The 20337-nt window shown below is 54.4% G+C and overlaps 1 protein-coding gene across 1 annotated transcript in view; it reads left to right on the top strand.

Annotated features, from left to right (window-relative positions):
* The window catches only part of Wnt3 (Wnt family member 3), a 41301-nt gene that overhangs the window by 15823 nt on the left and 5141 nt on the right, over positions 1-20337 (top strand). The window contains exon 2 of the mRNA XM_021631939.2: positions 17350-17591. Coding sequence (XP_021487614.1) covers positions 17350-17591 — 242 coding nt within the window. The remainder of the gene's footprint in view (positions 1-17349; positions 17592-20337) is intronic.

Raw genomic sequence — 20337 nt, 5'->3', positions numbered from 1 at the left:
GTAGCTCTGGCTGGCCTGAAACTCAGCATGTAGACCAGGCTAGCCTCAAAGTTAAGGCAGGCAGCCTCCTGTCTCTGCCTCCCAAGTACTGGGATTACAGTCATGTTCTGCCACCGGGGCTTTTTGTTTTTGCTGGAGTTTTGTTTAAATTGAGGTACCGTCTCACGTGACCCAGGCTGGCCTGGAACTGTTCACTGTAGAGTAGAGGGTAAATGCCTGATCTTCCTGACTCTATCACCAAGTTCTGGGATTACAGGACTGCATGCTCAATTCGAGTGACAGATGGGACTTTATGTGCATAAGGCAAGAACTGAGCCATTGTTTGTTTTGAGGCAGGGCCTTACTGTGAGGCGCTAGCTAATCACTACGTAGATAAGACTGTCTTTGAACTTGTGATGATTCTCCTGCCTCAGCCTTCCAGATGCTGGGATCACAGGTGTGCAGTACCATGAGCAACATTGCTGGGTTTTCTTGTTTTGATCCTTTATTCATCCCAACAAACTGGAGCCTATAACGGTGCTTGGTTGTTTTTATTTGAGGGAGGGAACACACAGGCAAGAAAGCAGGAAGTTGGGAGGCACAAGCATAGCAGGACTTTCATGGCCAAGCCAGGAAGCGAAGTGTACCGAGACAAAGATCTCTTTGACATAGTGTGGCTAGAGTGCCCCGTGCCGTAGCAGTGTCCTAGAACGGAGGGCCCACCGAGCATGGCTTACTGCCATGATCCTCAGCCTCCTGCACAAGACTGTGTGTGCTGGGCAATGCTAGCACACGGAACACTAGGACCACTTTCCTCCAGGGTTAGAGCTCCGGAAGATCAGACAGCAGGGGATGAGGATGCGAGGCACCTGCTTCTCACTCTGGGACTTACACCACAGAATCTGGTGGAGGGAGACTGAAGCCTTCGTGGCCTGGTAAGGAAGGGATTTAAGGCAATTCAGAGAGCACTGGCCCGGTGAGAGCGTGGCTAGTGTGAGGGGCAGAGGCAATGGAAGTGGCTTGTTATCCTCTCTGCAGCGGTAACAAGACAACAAATGGTAACAAGGATGGCCTGAAATTCCCAGATGCAGAAGAACCCTGTTTGGTACTGATCCCTCAGCCTCATGAGATGCCTTATCGGGCTGGACCCAAGAGTGCCTGGGTTCCTGCCAATCTTCTTTCAGGTTCACAGATGCTTTCCACATCGCTGCCAGCTTCTGCCTCCATCTTCCCTTGCCCCTTATGTCAGTGTCCTGCTTACATCTCTGCGTCTGAGGCGCCATTTTTTCTGAGAGCAGACAAAATCCACCTAGAGCATCCCCCTTTTACCTCTTCCTTCTTGGTCCAGGTCCCACCCACCAATGACACCCTGAACGAGCTTATTCTGTGCCCACGGTGTATGTATAACACATCAAGGGTTGCACTTGGTTGAAATGAATTTTAACCAGAAGATTTTTAAAACAACAGCAAGCACAGTGCCAAGTGTAGTGGTACATATCTGTAATCCCAGCATCCGGGAGGCTAGGGCAGGGTAATTTCTATAGATTCGAGGGCAGCCTGGTCTGCATAGTGAGTTCCAGGCCAGCCAGAGCTACACAGTGGGACCCTCACCCCATTAGATGATCCAGTCCTCAGGACCAGGGACCATGACAATACTGGGTCAGTGTGGGACACACATGGGTGCAGAAAAAGTGAATTCTGCCAGAATGAGTTATTTCCAGAGGGTGGACCTAGACCTTCAGACAAAATGACAGCAGCGTAGGAGGAGAGATCAAACTGTTTCAGGCCCTGCAGTTCCTTCTGAGCCTTTGCTTTCTCGGTGGTGCAGTGCAATGGCCTGAACCCCTGGGGGGCTTTTTTTTTTTTTAAATCTTTTTCTTAAATTGGGATCTAATATTTATGTACATTGGTGTTTTGACTGCATTCGTGTCTGTGTGAGGGTATCGGATCTCCTGCAATTGGATTTGCAGACAGTTGTGAGCTGCCACGTGGGAGCTGGGAATTGAACCCAGGTCTTCTGGAAGAGCAGCCAGTGCTCTTAACCACTGGGCCCTCTCTCTAGCATTCCCTCCTCCCCCCACCTGACCTTGGGGGTTTTTTGAAAGAAAGAATCTAAATCAGGAGGTTCCAGGAAACAGCTTTGCAATCTCAAAGGTGCTCAGCTCTCCTGAGAACCCCATATCCACACTAGTTCTGAAAACCCAAATCTTCTGGGCTTGATATTTTAGACAAGGCCTGGTCACCTGGAATTCTCTGAGGTTACTTATCCCTCTGATTCTAGGGCAGAGGTTTCCTGTCCCCTGAGCATGCCTGGGACACAGCCTTTCTCTGAGACATACGTTTCAGGGGTAGATGATCCACACCAACATTCAAGAGAAAAAAATACTAGTAGGAAGAGGAGGCAGTGTGAGTCCCAGGGCTCAGCCTGAGCAGCAAGACAGGCTGAGTGCCTCAGCCCTCCATTCACACACTGTAGAGACCCTGTCCCTGTCTTAGGAAGCACAGTGCCCCCATCACCAGCTGCATGACCCCGGACACATCACCTAGCCTCTGGAACCTGTGTCATCACCTGTCAAATGGGGGTAGTAACGTTGCTGGGTTCTCTGGCAAATTAAAGGATGCATTTCATGTAAAGTGCTTTACGTGGTGCCTGGCATGGAGTCAGGGCCCAATAAATGCTGGCCTTTACAAATAATAATAACCATTGTGAGCAGCCTGGAATGGTCTCCCTCAACCCCCTTGCACCAGAGCTTAGGAAATTATTTCTTCATGGCCTTATTAACTGCTGTCTCCCCAGGTAAGTGCACCCTGTATTATCTTATTCACCACTGAGTATGCACCTGTAAAACCGTTCCCCTGTATTCATTTATAGCCGTTTCCACAAAGAGGCCCCCATTACCTCATCCCCCCCCCCCCCGTTTTGTGGGCTCCTCCTGTCTATGGCCACTCCTGAGGGAGCCTCAGCCGCTGGTCTGTGTTGATATCTGTGCTCATGCTGAACACGCAGCTCCTTTGTAGGACCAAAAAAAAAAAAAAATCTGTAATTTGCCCATGCTTTGTGGCACAGGCCTGTAAACCCACCTACTCAAAAGGCTGAGGCAGGAGGATGGAAAGTTCGAAATGAACATAGGCCCTAAATCCCATCCCTGAAGAAGCAGAGGTAGGAGGATCTCTGTGAGTTCAAGGCCAGCCTGGTCTACATTTGAAGTTTTAGATCAGCCAAGAGTACATAACAACAACCTACCTCACCCAAGAGAGTAAAAAAGGAAAGCTCAGGGTGGGCCCGAGAACTTAGCAGCACCCTATCTCTATGCATCTGTAGCTATATAACAGAAAAAAGGCTGGGAATGTATGGCTGTGGAGAGAGAGAGAGAGAGAGAGAGAGAGAGAGAGAGAGAGAGAGAGAGAGAGAGAGAGAGTCTTTTGTGCACAAAGCTTGTCCTCCTCCAGAAGAAATACAGCAAAACCCAGGACTGAAGGTGCAGAAGGGGCCGTGGTAGCAGCTGGGTCCTGCAGCCTTCTGGCGTGCCAAGGTTGGGCACAGTGAGAGGAGATGGGTGAACAAGGTGGACGATGCGCATCGGCTCCCCTCCAGCTTATGTGAAAGAACCCAGGAAGTCGTGGATCCCTGCAGGAGACACGTCTTGAGACCTTGAACCCCAGTACTGTCTGGGGGCATCCAGCGTGTCTGGGAGTTTCTGTACTCACAGGCGTGTAAACCCCACTGCAAGGCTCAGAAATCTGGGTGGAGAAATCGGGGGGGGGGGGGCTAGGAAGGCAGATGCAAGGGGGAATGTAGTGGCACGGTGGGGGGCAGGGCACGGTGGGGTCCCCCAGCAGGCTTCTTTTGAAAGTGTTTTTCATGGTCACCTTCCTTTTGGAATGGATGTTAGCTAGCTAGTACTAAGGCTCTTAAACTCCAACCTCGGAGGCGCCGGTGATTTTTTTTTTTTTAACCTGGCCTATGTAGATGAGGGACATGCCCAAACTGATCAAAAAACAGTTTGGCTGCTGCGGCTGTCAAGATGGAGGCTCGAGAAACCCGGAGAGCTAGGATGAGCACAACACCAGGGCTCGGGGGAGAAACAGGGAGGCTAGCTCTGGGTACCTGGGTACCGGGGAAGGATGGAGCAGATCGAGTGGAGCGGATAGAGCCAAGCGGTGGAGCCCCACGAGCGGTCCTAGTCTCTTTGGGCTCCTGGCCTGCAGGGAGGACTCACTAACCCCTCACATCCTTCCGATGCAAGGTGGAGCAGACATCGTTACTGTGAATTCCGTGTGTGGCCAGCATTGAAACTCGGCGGCCCTTCTCTGGGCGCTCAAATTCCTGCTGGGGTCCTGCTGGGGTCTGCAGGCATCTAGGAGCGTGGAGCGGGGCCCTCGCAAAGCCAGAGAAGAAAGGCCAGGTTCAGCGGAGGCGCTGGAGGCGGGAGGCCGAGGCTGGTGAATGTGATGGTGTGGGTGCGGGGCAGGGGGTGCGAAGGAAGGTGTTGAGGCTCGCTCCGGGGAATGGGCCCGGGGAGGGGGAGGAGCAGGCAGCGCTTTGAACTTGCGCGCAGCCTCCAGAAGGAGGGCGGGGGAAGCCCAGGTGCCGGCCCGGCTGCCTTCACCTGCGGATCCTTGGCGCTGTTGGGGGGACTGCGGCGCAAGGAAGACCTCCTGGGAACGCGGTGGAAATACCCACCTTGAAAGGCTCGGAGCGGGAACGTAGCCCTGAGCGCCGGGCGTGGCGCGCCTCCCGCCCCCCTCCCCACCCGCCGCCCGCTGCAGCTCGCGCACCTGCTGCTGCTGCCGGGCTGGGGCCGGGGCCGGTGCCCGTGTCATTCCAGGGCCCTGTCGCTGATGCTCCCAGCAACTGGGCCTTCAAGGTGCCAGCCCTGCACAGGTGCCATCTGGAAGTCCCCCGCAAATGAGTTGGGAGTTTCTATTGTTCTACGAAGTTTTATTATGAGAATTGCTAATGAGGGCTGTAACCCTGCTTAGGGGGTTAGGGCTGGCAGAGCGCGCTGCAAGGGCCTGGTGTTCACCACCACCACACAGCAGCGGGAGAAGTGGAGCAGAAAAGTCGAAAGGGGGCAGGAGATAGGGCTCAACCGGAAGAGCCCTTCCCTAGCACACCTGAGGCCATGGTTTAAAGCGCCATCCTGCTGGGATGGGGAACCAGGAGGGTCATAGCTAGTCCCAGACCATCCAACTCTACTTGGCAAGTTCCAGGCAAGCCAGAGCTACAGTAATGAAAAGTAGTCAAAAATAATACAAGGAGCAAGCATTCACACACCTCCTGATGCGACCATTTTGGATGCTACAAACATGCCTGTTTGTTTTCGCCGAACAGCTGCGAAGTAAACTCTTCATCATGAATTCTGAGATTCCGATATGTGAGGCTGGTCCCTGCCCTCAGGCCATCCATCATGCAGCTTTCAACAAGCTGCAGTGATGCGGGTTTCCTGGTGTCCTTTCTGCCCTTATCCTGAGGGTTTTCAACCCGGGCTCCAGATGTATGTTCTCTCTCGTCTTTATTTTAACCTCAGATTAATTCTCCTCATGCCCAATGCACTCGGCCCTTCGGAGAGCTGCGGCCCGTGGCCTCTCCTCACGTGACCTACCCTCAGACTGCCTGCCTGCCTCTGTACAGTCACATGGCTTGTAGCTCTGCCTCTCCTTTCCCTGATAGCTGAGGGTTAACTCTTGGGTCAAGCGTGGTGAGCTTTATGGGGAAGGATGGGTGGCCCCCATTGTACCATCTCAGGCTCTCCTGCTGGCCCATTTCTCTGGAGGTGTTTAATAGAGTTTCTCAGCCTGCTTCCCAGATGGGCTGGTCCAGCGGGTTAGCGCTGGAGTCCTTGAGTCTGGGCTTTGCAAATCTGCCCCTGGTAAGCTGCTTCAGCGTCTCACCTGCCTTCCTGGCCTCAGCAGCCAACTGGGCAGTGATCATCCTTTGACCTTCCATGGGGAGAGAAGCTGCGTTCTGGAGGCTCTGGTTCTAGCAGACCTGAGCGTCTGGATCTGAAATGCGGAGGGAAACAGCCTGCTGCCGGTCAGCAGCTCCACGCTGCTCCTGGAGTTGGTGGTTCTTGTAGATTATTGCTGTGCCCACACGCATCTTCATGCTCTCTACAGCTAGCACAGAGCTGGCCCAGTGTGACTGTCCCTGAAGGTGTGCCCCAGGCTGGTGGCCCTCGAGGAACACCCCCCCCCAGAGAAGAAGGTCTAGAGTGAGCTTCCAACCAGTCACTCAGCTTTCTGCATTTGAAGGCTCAGAGAAAGACTTCCGAGGCTGTGCAGCAGCTGTTGAAAAATCCCAGAGAAACAGCAGGGTGGCTTCTGCCCACAGCTTGTCATGGTAGCAGTCTGAGTGATAGGTAGGGGGAAAAGTGTTTGGGGAAGTCAGTGGGAGCCACTGGGTCTGGTTCAAGGGCATCCTCCCAGGTCCTGTTCCCACTGGAAAGCCCGAGTTTCCATTTGGTGGCTGCCAGTGAGAGAATTTGTCCTCTGAAAAGTCTCACCGTTTAGTGCAGAAATGGACTCTGTAGAGAGCTCAGTAGGTGTTCAAGGTCTCTCTCTCCCTCTGATATACTGAAGAAATGACCAGAAGGAACAATTTAAACTGAAGATATCAGGAGGGGGTTTAAAGCTCAGACCCTGAGGGGCGAAAGGGAGCTCAGAGTGGAGTGGAAGGGTAGGGAGGCTGTTTGGTCTTATACTGAAACTTGGCTTGATCGGAAAGCTCCATGAGAACCCAGGCCAGTTCTGACCTAGGAACCAGCTGTCATCCCTCCCAGAACAGTTCTGACCAGACCCTGTCAAGCACCTGGGAGACTGTCCCTGCCATCTGTAACTGTGCCTTAGAGGGTCATCGGGGAGGAAGCGGTACGTGGTTCAAAGGAACTAATGAAGTAAACTGGGCTTAGGGAACGTTTATGCTTCTGATCGGCAGCTTGATAGGCCAAGAAGGAAAGAGCAGAGCCCAGAGAGAAAGGGATGACTAAATCAAGCTGGGCTTTCAAGCAAGAGCGCAGTTCAGCTCTGTAAGGCTCCTCTCACCACTCACCCCCAGGCACTCCTGTTTTCTAGGGTTCCTACCCCCAATGGGACTCCTCACACTTGGTCAACTCTAGGATGCCTCTTCTGCATAGGGCAGGGTCCACATCCTGGAGTGTGCTGGCTGAGGCTCTGTGAGGCTTATAGGAGGGTCTGTGTGGTGTAAGGAGATGGAGCTCTGGCTGGAGGTTAGATCTCCCCTTCACCTTGAACCAGTGAAGGACACAGGATGAGTCACATCACTTTGGGCGCGGGGGGGGGCTGTTTCCCCTAAGAAAAAAAATTAATTGTCCCACCAAGCTCTGACGTTTCATGACTTGGTACTTGAATGGGATGGCTGGCCATGTTACTGCTTAGAGAGGCTTCCGGTGGCTTTCCCAGGGCCTCCCGTGTTACATCTGCCCTCCTCCAGCCAGCCAGAGGCCAGCGAGGGACACCTTCTGGGCAGAAACTTCTATTTAATAAGCCTTTATGATCGATCAACCTTGAACTCAGAAACTGCTGCTCTTACCAGGGTCTCAGGGATGCTCGACATCTCCCACACTAGACAGAGTAACATCTGCAGTTCCCAGGCAGGGATGATGTGACCCAAGCAAGACTTTGATCCTTGATCGTCCTGTCTATGAGACTGAGCCTATCTGGTATCTGGGGCTAGAGACCAGACCATACTTTCCAAGGGCAAGGACCTGAGTTGCTCAGCAGGGCTGGGGAAGGGAAGCTCACCAGGAGTCACTTGGGAACGGCTTGGTAAACGAGAGGAAATGACTCAGTTCTTGCCCTGACCTCGTGGAAGTCCTATCTGCCAGACAGCTGGCACTTCTCAGAGAGACCTTCTTGGGGTCTGAGGTGGGAGGCCCCTGGCCTGGACCTGCCATCTCTGGATATTGTGGGTTGAGTCTTCCTTCTGGGAAGTCTTTCTAGAGAAGATGAACCAGGCCAGGCTGCAGAGACTCCTGCCTCCCCCTTCTTTCTCATCTTCCACCTTTTCCCTTTGCAATTCTCTGGATCCCTCCCTTTCCCCCTACAGTTGCTCCCTTGCCTCCTCTTCAGGGCCCACCAGCCCACTCCATGCTCCAACCCCCAATTTAGCCAGGAGGGACAGTCCTTCTGTCCCCTCCTCCCTTCTCCAACTGTAGACCCCACCTTCCTGTGAAATGGGGGTTGGTGGGGGGTGGGAGGGCTGGCTCAGGCTCACAACACCTCAAAAAACAGGTTTCAACATTTCACAGGTTTCAACATTTTTCAGGCAGCCTTGTCACTACCTTATCAGATCAGGGCCTGCAGGCCGGCTGCTTGGCTGCGGCGGCAGAGAGGAGACGCTGGTACATTCCATTTAGGCTGAGGTCCACCTGGTTCCTTGGATGGAGGCAAAATTGCTACCATTTCCCTCTGACAGGGGTTTAAGGGTGACCCCCCCGGCTGAGTACCTGTTCCCACATCCTCTTCTTCCCTGCATGGCTGCCCAGAATCAAGACCCTTTAGGACAAGTGCACTGCCTCCTTTAAAGGCTCCTGGTTGGCCCTGCAAGGAGCCTCTGGACGTGGGGGTTGGAGATGAGTTGCTAGATTTACTACCAGAATGTAGACAGTCTTTTGGCCAGCAGGGCCAATGCATCCTGTTGCTTGAGTTCCGTGGGAACTTCGGAGAAAGAGGAAGCGGGCCACCCTGCCCTTCTCAGTGGCTGCTCCCTTCCAGAAGGGACAACTTTGACATCGTTTTCTCTCTCTCTCTCTCTCTCTCTCTCTCTCTCTCTTCACGCCTGTGGGTTTCACCCCACGGTGTGGGCTGTCAGCCTGGAATGCCCCTTCCTTCGTATTATCTGCTTTCCTGCTCCTGTCATGTTCATGATGGTCTTGGTGACATGGGAAACCCTAGCCAAAGCCCAAAGGCCCAGAGTTCAGCTGAGCCAGCCTGAGAAACATACCCAGAGGCTGGTTCCCCAGGCCATGGAGAGCAGCGGCTCCCATGGCTGCTCTCACTGGGTGGAGAAAGGTCAGGCTGGGGGTAAGCCCCCTCTGTTCATCAGAAAGGAGTCTCTACAGGAGCACCTGGCTGTGGTGGCTTAAGGTGAAGCAGAACTCTCACCTGGCGAGGAAACAGTAGACAGAGGGCAGAGCAGAGGAAGGGACACTGTGATGGCTGCCCACACAGGCAGGCTATGTGCCTCTGTAAGGACTATGAAACAGAAGTCAGGGACAAAACCTATGCTTCCACGGGCTTTAGGTCTATCAGTGTGAGGTTTGGGCGTGTCAGGCTAGGCCGGCGTCACACCTGCCTGCCTGGCATATGATCTCAGCAGCCCCACCAGGAGGCTTCCAGTTGGTCTGGCTTGCCCAGGTACCTTTTTGGAGAGATCTGGTGTAGCATGCCATTCCATTCTACTTTCTGAACAACTGTCCTCGAGTAGGACAAGTGTCTTCCTCTTTGGCCTCTGTACCTCCCCATTCTCTGGATATGGGGTCTGTAGCTGTCACTGTCCCCAAGGCCTTCCCCCCTCCCCCGCTTTGCTTTAGCCTTTATGGACATCACCCCAGTTCAGATCCTTTCTCACCCCTTCTTCTGTTTTCCTGTCCTTATCCACAGCCTCCTCTCTGTTCCTGGAGCCTTTGTCTCCCGAGGGCCAGCAGGCCCATCCACTACCACAGCCCTAGTTAACCAGACTGGCTCACCGAAGGCCAGTGGCACTAAAGCCTCCGGTGATGGCAATGTGTTGCCGGGTCCCAGAGTCTCCTTAGTGCCAACTGTCACCGCCAGCCTCCCAGCTGTTTCCCAGCTTTTGATCTCGAGTGTTGTCCCATCGCACATGTGACTGAGAGATCAACAGACCAAAGTTTAGCTCAGGATGCTTCAAGCTCTGCCAGCTTGCCCAGAGTGGCATAGAGCTGGGCAGGTGGGGCCCTTTGCCAGGCCTCCCCTTCTCCCCCTCCCCCCAGCTCCTCTGCTCCTCTCAACAGTCCAAGACTTCAGGTGAAAGATAAAATGTAGCCTGGGTACACCAGCTGTTGTCCTGAGGCCCCTAGTCTGAGGCTGTTCTCTGTTCCAGGTGCTTAAGGGAGCCGAGGTCTAATCACAGGTGCACAGCTGCTCCTGATCAGGGCAGTGGGGAGCAGCTGGCTCTGGGAGACTCAGGGATCTCGCCCTATGCTACGGTCATGATAACAGGGTCTGTGAGTGACAAGTGGCCAAAGACCATCTCCTGCCCATGTGTGGCTTTCACAGTACCCTGAGCCAGTAGGTGCTTGAACAGGGCTCGACGGTCAGCCGTTGATAGATGTCTCCTGGCCTGGGTGCTCCTCCGTGGGGCTTCATTCATCTCTGTGTTCCTAGCACCTGGAGCTCTGCCAGGTTTGGAGTCATCACTCAATAAGTGATGTTGAGTGAGCAGGCGCTGAGTGACTGTGTTTACCAAGGAAGGACTTGGGCCCAGCTGCTGAGACCAAACCCTTTTTTTGCTTATCCTCACTGGTTCCAGTCTGCAGGCCCAGACTCAGGCGGACCGGAAACCCAGCCCTGCCCGCAGCTCCACCCTTTTCCCTTCAGCCTCTGCTGTATCCGGAAAGGCAGATACAAGGGATGGAGAGGGGTCCAGGGGCTCCCCGCTGCTGTGAAGAGCAGCGTCTAGGCCCCCTTTGTAAACTGCCAGGCACTCCCTTTGTAAAACTGCGTCACTCGGAAACAGCCTCACACTGGCCATGCGCTGTGATGCTGTGAAGGGTAAAGGGTGCTTGGCTTGCACAGGGCCCTTATGTGTTCGAGATCACAGGGATTCTAGGAAAGGCAGCAGCAGGTGTGCCTTGAGTTTTGGCCTTCCTCTCACTTTGTCAAAGCTTCTTGCTGAGGCACCAAGGCGAATGTTCCGTTCCAGAGCCAAGAGAGGCTCCAGGAGTTGAGAGAACCCTGGCCCCCCATGCTCCGCTCCTTCCCAGCCCTCAGGTACCTGTACTCCTGAACTTTGTCCCCTCCCTTGTAATAACCTTCAGCTCTAATTTGCCCAAGTGGAAAAGCTCCTTCTGCCCATTTCTCAAAAATGAATGCATGAAATTCTGGCTTCTAGAACATTCCATATTGCCCAGGACAGGGTAGAGTTCTGCTGGACCAAAATCAGATTGGACCTCTATCTAATATTGCCTAGAAGCCAGCGGACAGAATACCTGGCTCTCTGCCCTTCTGGTGTTTTTTTGTTTGTTTGTTTGTTTGTTTTGTTTTGTTTTTTGAACCCTTTGCCCTCCTCTTCCTTGAAATATCTGGACACTTATTTCATGAGGTCCTAGGCTTTTGGATCAGACTCTCCTGGCGACCCCTCTTTGAGACCAGAAGGATGGTAACTTATCTCTGTGAGAAGGGAAAAAGAATCCCATGATCCCAGGAAGAGCAGGATGAGGGGGGCTTGACCTCCGAACTCATCTCAGGCCCAATGGAGGAGCCAGGCAGCCTTACCCTGTGCTATGGCCCTGAAATACACTCTGTCCACTCTGCCAAGACCTAGGGAAGCTTCTGAGAATATGTCTTTATCTCAGCCTCGGACTCAGAGGAAGAGACAGTGGTGCAGGGCGAAGAGTCTGTTGGCCATAGGGAGGGAGCTGTGGCCACGGCTCCCCATCTCAGTCAACTGAGTGACCCAGAAAAACAAGCTACCCTTTCTGAGCTTTGGTATCTCCATAAACCTAGAGCAGACCAATGGCTCTCCGAAAGTCTCCTAAAAAATTGAGGGATCTTAGTAGACAGGATCGTGGTCATTTTAGCTATTATTAACTGCATAAATCAATGGGTGAAGTACATTCCGATGTCAGACAACTATCACCAATATTTCTAGAACATTCTCATTATCCTACACATTCATTACTGTGAAATACAAGCCCAGGCTTGTATTCTAGATCTATATATGATCTATATCTATCTATCTATATAATACATATTATATAAATATCTATATAATACATATATATTTTGTATATATGTCATATATATTTGAACAAATCTTTTAAAATGCTTTTTTTAATATAGGGAGAGGAGGGAGGTTGTGTTTGTGTTCATTTTCAGCAAAAATAGTTAACAATTAAGACAAAGTGAACAAGAACAACAAAAGAAAAGACCTCCTGAACTTGGCGACCCCCAACGCCTTGCCAACTCTAAGCTCCTTATTCAGAAGCTCTAAACTTAAAAGCAAATAAAACAAGCTGGGCTTGGATGTCAGGGAACTACCGGGTAGGATGAGCCTGATGCTAACAGGTAGAGCCAGCCTGGGCCCAGCAGGGGTTCAGTCATGCTGGGAGATAGCAGAGCCTGTGGGTCTTTAAGGCCACAGGGACTCTTCAGTCTGTAAGTCAATGCAACAGTTAGGCTGCCTTGAATTCTCTGACTGGGGCTAGAGTTGTTGGTAGGCTGCCTTCCCAGCAGGCCTGCGTTTGATCTCCAATACTGTATAAACTGGGTGTGGTGGCCCATGCCAACAATCCTGGCACTCCCCTACTCAGGTAGGGGCAGGAGGCTCAGAAATTAAAGGTCATCCTTGGCTACATAGGAAGTTCAAGGCCAGCTTAGGATACTTGAGATCCTGTCTCTTTAAAAACAAAAGAACCAAAAAAATTCTATATCTAATGAAAGTATTTTATATGTATATATATACATATATATAGAGAGAGAATATGTAGAGAGATGTATAGAATTATTTATATATGTATATAATTCTATATCTATATGAAAAGTATCAGCAAGCCACTTGTGCTTCTTTAGGAACTGCTGCAGATCTCTTCCCCACTTTCCTTCTAACTAATTCTATCTGTAAACAAAGAATATAAGTTAACACATTAAAATGGTTGTGTTCGAGTTGGATGTGGAGTGCATCCCTGCAGTGCTAGTACTGAGGCGTCTGAGGCAGGAGGATTGCAAGATCAATGCCTGCATGGGCTGCAGACTATGGCCTTGTCTCAGAGGACCAGAGCCCATTGCATGGCAAGGACCCCGGCTCCCTCTCCAGCAAGGAAAACTCTGATCTTGTCATCATGCACACCCATCGGCAACCCTTTGCCCACGGGTGTCCAAACAGGTGACAACTGGGTGTCAGTGGGAACCTGACAAGACCATGGAGATGTTTTCAGTCTGGCCTAACCAGACTGGCATTTCTCCCTTTGGGGTCAGCACTCAGGTCCCCATAATTAGCCTGTGGCTTACTGGCACCTATGGCCGATTCACCTGATGGCTTGGACCTGCCTGGGCCCACCTGGACGATAAGTGGTTGGGATGAAGGATGAGCTAGCTGTCCCTGGGGTTGAAGACAATGGGGCCTTGGGCAGAGCAGGGCAAGTCAGGGACAGGAGCTGGGTATAAATAGCCCCTTCCCGGCTGGGCAGGCCTGGCAAGCCCTCTGTCCTCCCCCTCACCAGCTGCCAGCGCCAGCCATGCCCTACCTCCTTTGGGAGCCCAGCCATCATCTCAGATCCTCACTGTAGGAAGTCCCTCAGCGGAACTGAGGAGTCTTGTCCTGTGTGTGGGTGCAACCTCCGGCTGCCTAGGACCTGCTGAGTGAGGGCATCAGGCCGTCTCCTTGGGGTGTCCTCTATTCCTTGCCTGAAAGGCCGAGTGTGCTAGTGTCGATGTGGGGGAACAAGAGGAGACAGGACTCTGGGTGTCATGCTGCAGACAAATTAGCCCGTCTCCTTTGGTGAGAAAGGGAGAACGGGGTGCAGGAACACTCAGACTAGGGAGGGTTACTTCTGCCTGGGAGTCCATGCAAGTCTTTAGAAGTGATTCAGGATAAGTTTGCCTTGGGTATGGGCTGCAGAGAGGCACTCAGGTGGAGGGCTTGGTGCATGCAAAGGCTGTGAAGCAGTTTCAGCTGGCCTCAAGGCAAATCTAATCAAAGCCTCTCACACTGGGGAGAGAGAGAAGAGAAGGAAGCTCTCTTGTTGACTCTCCCAGGGGGACAAGTTCTTCTGTAATGGGGACAAGAAGTGGGTTACACTGATATGTCTGCAACGATGGAATGTCAGCCATGCTGCGTGGGCATGGCTCAGGGCCGGCAGGGCATGTCTGGGAGGGCAGCTGTCCTGCAGAATTCAATCCCAAGGCCACAACCTCGGGAGCCCAAGGCCATCCGCAGATCTGAGTCCCGTCCTCAGAGGCTCTGGCTGATTACCACAGGATGTCCAGAGAGATCCCCTGAGACCTTTGACCGGAGCATAGGGAAGTGCTCCCACTGCCCTTCGGTTAGCTTGAACATCCATCCAAGTCATACACGGCTTTGCTCGGCTCAGCCTGTCAGTCACAAAGGGATTTTCTTGGCCAGCCCTGTCAGGGTTGAGGGGTCTCTGCTCTGTCCTGAGGCCTCCCTCTCAAGGTTTGATGGGAGGTGGCTTTGGAAATTCTGATGCATTGTATTAGGTCAGGGAAATGAAGATGAGAGAAGTGAGGTTGGGGACAAGGCAGGGACAAAGTACTGAGGGCATGGAGCCTGAGGTGGCCACCAATTCTGCTGTACCTGGCTCTGAGCTGTACACCCTTACTTCTCCTGGGAGGTCTATCTTACAGAAGAAGAAAGTGGGCTGTGGAGAAGTTGAGGAAGCTGCTTGGATTGACAGCTTGAGATAGAGAGAGCTGGGGTAAGGGAGGTTTGCAGGGAGCAGGGAATGTAAGTCAGGGTGACAAGCTATCTACACTGAACCCTCGCTAGGTTTTCCTTTCTAGGGTCTGCAGGGCTTAGGGGGTGAGTGGCAGGCCAGGCAGGCCTATGTGCTGGCCAAGTGCGTGAAGATGAGCTTGATCCACAGCACTGCAGAGAAAGGGCCTAGTGGGGAGTTAGGGAAGGAAGAGACGAGAGAGAGAGAGAGAACACATGCCAAAAGGGGGACTCAAAGTGGCACTTTAAACTCTGTAGATCCAAGCAGGTTACTTTTGACTCCCTTCCCTCAGTTTTCTTCTCTGTGAAATGGGGTGATAGTGATGAGGACAGTTTCTCCCTCACAGACTAGTTGTGATGATTAAATAGGTTAAAGACAAACATTTAGAGCCACGTTCAGCCCAGGTCAGATTTATAATACACACTGGGCGTTTTCACTGGGCTCCTTCCAAGGCTTCGTGGGCTGTTGCCTCCAGCCCCTAGACTCGCCATTGTCTCCCACTTAGGCATGAGCCCTCCAGGGTACAGATAGGCCAAGCCTGAAGCCACCTTAGCATCTGGAATATTACCCATAGGTCAGTGGAAAGTGGCATGCCTAGGAGGGGCAGAGCCAGATGAGTCTACTTTCTAACAGTAGTTAGAAACTCTGTGGTCTGGGCAGCTGGTAAAACTCCCACTGTGTGCTGGGTCGTTATCAGGCAACTCAAGGGAGGGGCACTTAGTGAGGGGAGTTGGTAGTTAACCAGGACAGTGTGACATTGATGCTTCAGTGGGTACCACATTCTTTCTCTCTCCCGTTCTGCCTTAACGAGACAGTCTCTTGTAGCCCAGGCTAGCTTGAACCTCCTGATCCTCTTGCTCACAAGTGTTGGGATTACGGGAAGGCATCATCACATTCCTAGCTTTTCCTTTTCCAAAAGGCTCTGTTTGGGCTGGGGTCAGGGAGAGTCCACGGAGAGATCACTTGGCCGGCATGCCCGAGGCTGTGAAAGGTGGTGCTCCTCAAGCCCACGAGATCAAACCCCCTAGTTCTGCTCCCCTACCCCCAGTCTCTCTTCCCAGTCAACAAATGGGAAAACCTGGAGTTCTCCCCCTGACAACTGAGGCCAGAGGTTGCCGGGAGTGGTTGGTGCCATTTTACCGCATTGCCCTGGAGTGTCTGAGCTGAGCAAGGCTCTGAGCGTACAGTGTGGGGGAAGGCCGTTGGGGAGGCAGCTCAGACAGTACTCTGATTGGCTAACTACCTGTTAAGAAGCCTGGGGCAAGCTAGTTGTTTTTTGTTGTTGTTGTTTGTTTGTTTGTTTTTGTTTTTTGTTTTGTTTTGTTTTTCTGTAAACCCTGGTTCTTATTTTGTCTTTTTTTTTTTTTTTTTTTTTTTCTCCCAGAGCTGAGGACTGAACCCAGGGCCTTGCACTTCCTAGGCAAGTGCTCTACCACTGAGCTAAATCCCCAACCCCAAACCCTGGTTCTTTACCAGGGGACAGAGATGATCAAAAACTGGTCAGGCCTGTTGCTCCCAAGTGCTGAGCAGCTAGAGTCCATCAATGGTGACTGTTAGGTTCACCCATGTCCAGCCAAGGAGGCTTTTGTGTGCTTTCTTCTGACCCACTCTAGAACCTAACCCCAGGCTCTCTCTCCAAGACTCCTGCACCTAGGACCTGACCTCAGCCAGTGCCTACGTCCCTTTCTTCCAGGACGCTGCCCTTTATCATGGGCCTGGCCACAATGGGCTGTGACGTCCCCTGAGACCCACAATGTCATTTCTGCTCTCCCTTTCTTGGGAAGAGGGAAAGAAAGACTAGAGGCTCTGACAGCACCTTGATTTTTCTACATTATTTAACACCCCCCCCCCAGTACTTCCCAACACTATAACATCCCAAGGTTTAAACAGTAGGGGGTGGAAGAATGGGCTGTCTTGATTGAAGCAACAGCATTGGGGGAAATGCCTGCTGAGGTTTCCCTTTTGCTCTTGAGCTATACTAGTCATGAAACGGCACCTCTGTCCCTGGTGAGAGGGAAGGTGGCGCTCTAGAAATTTCTAGGGAACTATAAAGATGGTGATGGGGGGGCTTGATGCCATCAGAGACAGACAGGCTCTTGTGGGAGAGAGAGAGAGAGAGAGAGAGAGAGAGAGAGAGAGAAAGGGAGAGAGGTACAAGCTCTGCTAAGACTTGTGCATCTGTTTTTCCCCCCTAAGATAGAGCTGGAGTCACAATGGCCTCCTCTGCTCCCTTTGTCCTTTATGTTTGGATTCCTTCCCACACATGGCTGTTCTTCTCCACAGGGCCCATGACTCCTGGAGTCCCTGGGAGATTGCTCAGCTGGAGTCCTGCAATTCCCACCAGGGCAAGTGGGCCCTGGGCACGGGCAGAACTTGATCTCGGCCCCAGTCCTACATTCCCAACCCAGGGCTATTTTCATGACTCAGTACAAGTCCACAGAGCCCCCTGCCCGCAGAGGCTGTGCCGCTCCACCCACCCTGAAAGTCAGACCTGCCCATGTCAGAGGGACGCTGCCTAAACCAGTGCTGTGCCCTCTGTGGGGCACCGTGTCCCCAGGGAAGTCAAAAGCAGCCTGTGAGGTGCCAGGCTTCTGAGGGCCAGCCGTGGGTCATTCCCCCCACCCCACCCCACTCCACCGTCTGTGAAGAAATGACATCCGTGCTGGGCCACGTGTTGTGTGTCTACAGTGCCATCCCCGTTGTCTGCCCACAGGTCCCTGGCCCTGGGCCAGCAGTACACATCTCTGGGCTCCCAGCCTCTGCTCTGCGGCTCTATCCCAGGCCTGGTCCCCAAGCAGCTGCGCTTCTGCCGCAATTACATTGAGATTATGCCCAGCGTAGCAGAAGGCGTGAAACTGGGCATCCAGGAGTGTCAGCATCAGTTCCGGGGCCGCCGCTGGAACTGTACCACCGTAGACGACAGCCTGGCCATCTTTGGGCCTGTCCTGGACAAAGGTACTTGCCTGGGGCTGGGTTGGGAGGTGCTGGGAGGGGGTGGTGGGTGGGAAGGGTCCCAGGTCCCTGCCCCCTTCCTCCCGCCGTGGGAAACTCGGAGTCTAAGTTCTCCCTAGGAGGGTAATAAAGCTGGTGGAAAGTGGGTGGGATCCACCTCTGGACAGACCAGGCTGTCTCCACATCATCTGCATCTTTTCCAGTGCGGCAGGGGGTGGGGAGCCCTGAGATGCCCTGGGGTCCCGACACTGGAGGGCAGGGGGCAGGCACCAAGGAGCCCAAGAGCCTTCCATCCCCGGATGACCCAGCGGGGGCCCGGGCTTTGATGTGGACATGTGTGACATTTCCCTTATGCTGTGTTAAGTGCTATGCAAATACAGCTTTGGGGCGAGGGGCGGGACCGTGCCAGGCCTAGGTAGGTGTTCTGCCATGGAAAAGTCTCCACTTGGCCTGGTGCCGGTAGCACCGCATGGCCTCCAAGGGTACCCCGAGAGTTCCCGTTGGTTTCCTGTCCTGAGAGCAAGACAGGCCCGTAAACTCTGGTGGCCCGCGACTCCCTCTCAACTATCCTGAGACCTGGAGGTCTAACCTGCTTGGGACCCCAGCATGGGGTGTAGGAGAAGGGAGGAATGAACGGGGGCGACTGCTCCTAAGAAGGAGACTTTGGCTCCAGAACCCCTTGTGTCCAGGAACTTAATGACCCTAGCTGGGCTGGCCTCCACTGGAGTTCTGCCAGCGATTGGGGAGAGCCCGTTCCTCCTCTGAGAAGAAATTGGTTAAAGCTGGATTCACAGCCAGGAAGAGGAGGGGTCCGAGAGCCAGCTGACGGGGTGGGCGCAGAGTTTGGGAGAGGGGAGGCTGACTAACCCCTATGGGAGAGACAGCCCCCTCCCTCTTTTTTTTCTTTTACCTGTGCTTCAAGTGCAAAGGGTCTGTACAACCTGCAAGCCAAAAAACGCCGGCTATTGTCACGGGACAGGAGGGCAATTAGCAAATCAATGGATGATGATTCTGTTTACGCTTCTATTACCAAAGCTAATTATTCCTTGTTTACATAAAAGGTTTGGCCTCTAATTGGGGCCAAGTGGCGGCGGCGGCTGGCTTTTCAAAACCGATCTCGGCCTGCCACTTGGTCTCACAGCCTTCCGGCGCCCCACCTCAGCCCAGGTAGCGCTTAATCCAACTGCCCGGCGTCCCGACGCCTCCCCCAAAGCAACCCAGGCCTTCTCCTGATCACTCCTCCCGCCCAGGGACGACGGCCACCAAGACCTTCCAGAATTAACACCCGCTCACGGCGGGTCTGCCTTTCGGATCCGCCCCAGGAGTCTGTGTCACACGCCTCGGTCGCACGGCCAGCGGGCACATTGTGCCCAGGTCTGCCAGGCGGACGGGGCCTAGAGCCTGGGGTTCGGTGAGGGCCGCGGGGCGAGGTTCCGGGGAGGCGTCCCCGCGCCCCGGGAGCCGCTGGTGGGTCCCGGCCACTGTTCCCGCACGGCCCAGCGGGTCCCCCCCGCGGCTCCCCGAGGGCGCGAGCGCCGCCCCCCGCCGCGCGCCCGCCGCGGCCGCCGCGCCATTCACACGCCCTCTGGCCGCCGCCTCCCGGGGCTGGCGCGGCCCGGCGCCGGGGCTGGGGGCGCGGCCCGGCCGCGGGAGCCGCCCGTTGCTACGCGGTGGCGGCCGGCCCGGCGGCCCGGGCCCGGCGGCCGCATTATCCGGGTAATGCGGTGTGACACCGAGCGAACAAAGGCGGATTGAGCGGCGCAGCGGGCCCCGCCGGACGGGGACCGGCACAGCGGGGCCCGGCAGCGCCGCTCCCAGGCTTTAATCCCTGCCCCGCCCCCTGCCGCCCCCGCGGGCCCCGGCGCTGGGAACCGAGCGCGGCGGGGCCTGGCTCGCCGGAAGCCAGGGGCGGCCTCCCCTGGGGCGCGCGGATGGCCACGGGCGCGCGGTCCCCACCCCCACCTCGGAGCCGGGCCCGGCTGCCGCGCCTGCTCCGCGCTCCCCGCCGGGCTGCGGGGAAAGTGGGGCGCGCCCCTGCTGGGCGGGTGGCGCGCGAGGGCGTCGCGCCCGCCGAGGCTGCTGTGGTCGTGGGGACCTCGTACCCGGCGTGCTCAGGACGGGCCGCAGCCTTGGGGGGGGGGACCCGGGTCCGACCACCTGTGCAGTTCGGCGTGGCTCACTCTGGGGTCCTGGCCACTGGCCTCTCAGTCCCCTGTCTATAGAATAGGGTTTGCAGTTTTCTAGGGAACAATCTAGCACCCAAAGGGACAGATCTGTGCGCTCAGAGAGTGGCTCCCGTTAGAACAAGGCTGGGGACAGGCCCTGAGAATCTCCTTTTCTCCGGACCATGGGGCCAGAGGCAGAGAAATGGCCCCGTGTCTCAGCCCTCGTGGGAGGACAGGGGGTGAGCGGCTACGGCTGGAGACGCTGCCCCCATTTTACGGAGTGTGATGTGAGGCTCAGGTGACAGATGTGCCTACGGGGGACTGGGGTTCGGCGGAATGGCCGGATTGGTAGGTTTAGGCTGCAAATTCCTGTCTCCAGAGTGGAGGGCTCAGAACTGGGGGAGGCGAGCTTTGTGACCGTGCAAGGTTGGAGATCCAGAGCCAGGACAGGGCGTGGCCACCTTAGGGCTTCCGTGAGCACTCCCGTCCCATCACGGACCCCCTCCATCTTAGAAGCACCGCAGCCCTGCTCTCAGTTTACCCATCCGTAAAGTGAGACTATCAGCCAGTGTCTGGAGGGCTCC

This window comes from Meriones unguiculatus, chromosome 7, assembly GCF_030254825.1.
Source record: "Meriones unguiculatus strain TT.TT164.6M chromosome 7, Bangor_MerUng_6.1, whole genome shotgun sequence".
In the NCBI taxonomy this organism is placed as follows: Eukaryota; Metazoa; Chordata; class Mammalia; order Rodentia; family Muridae; genus Meriones; species Meriones unguiculatus.
The sequence above is the reverse complement of the archived record's forward strand: the minus strand, read 5'-3'. Positions and strand labels throughout refer to the sequence as shown.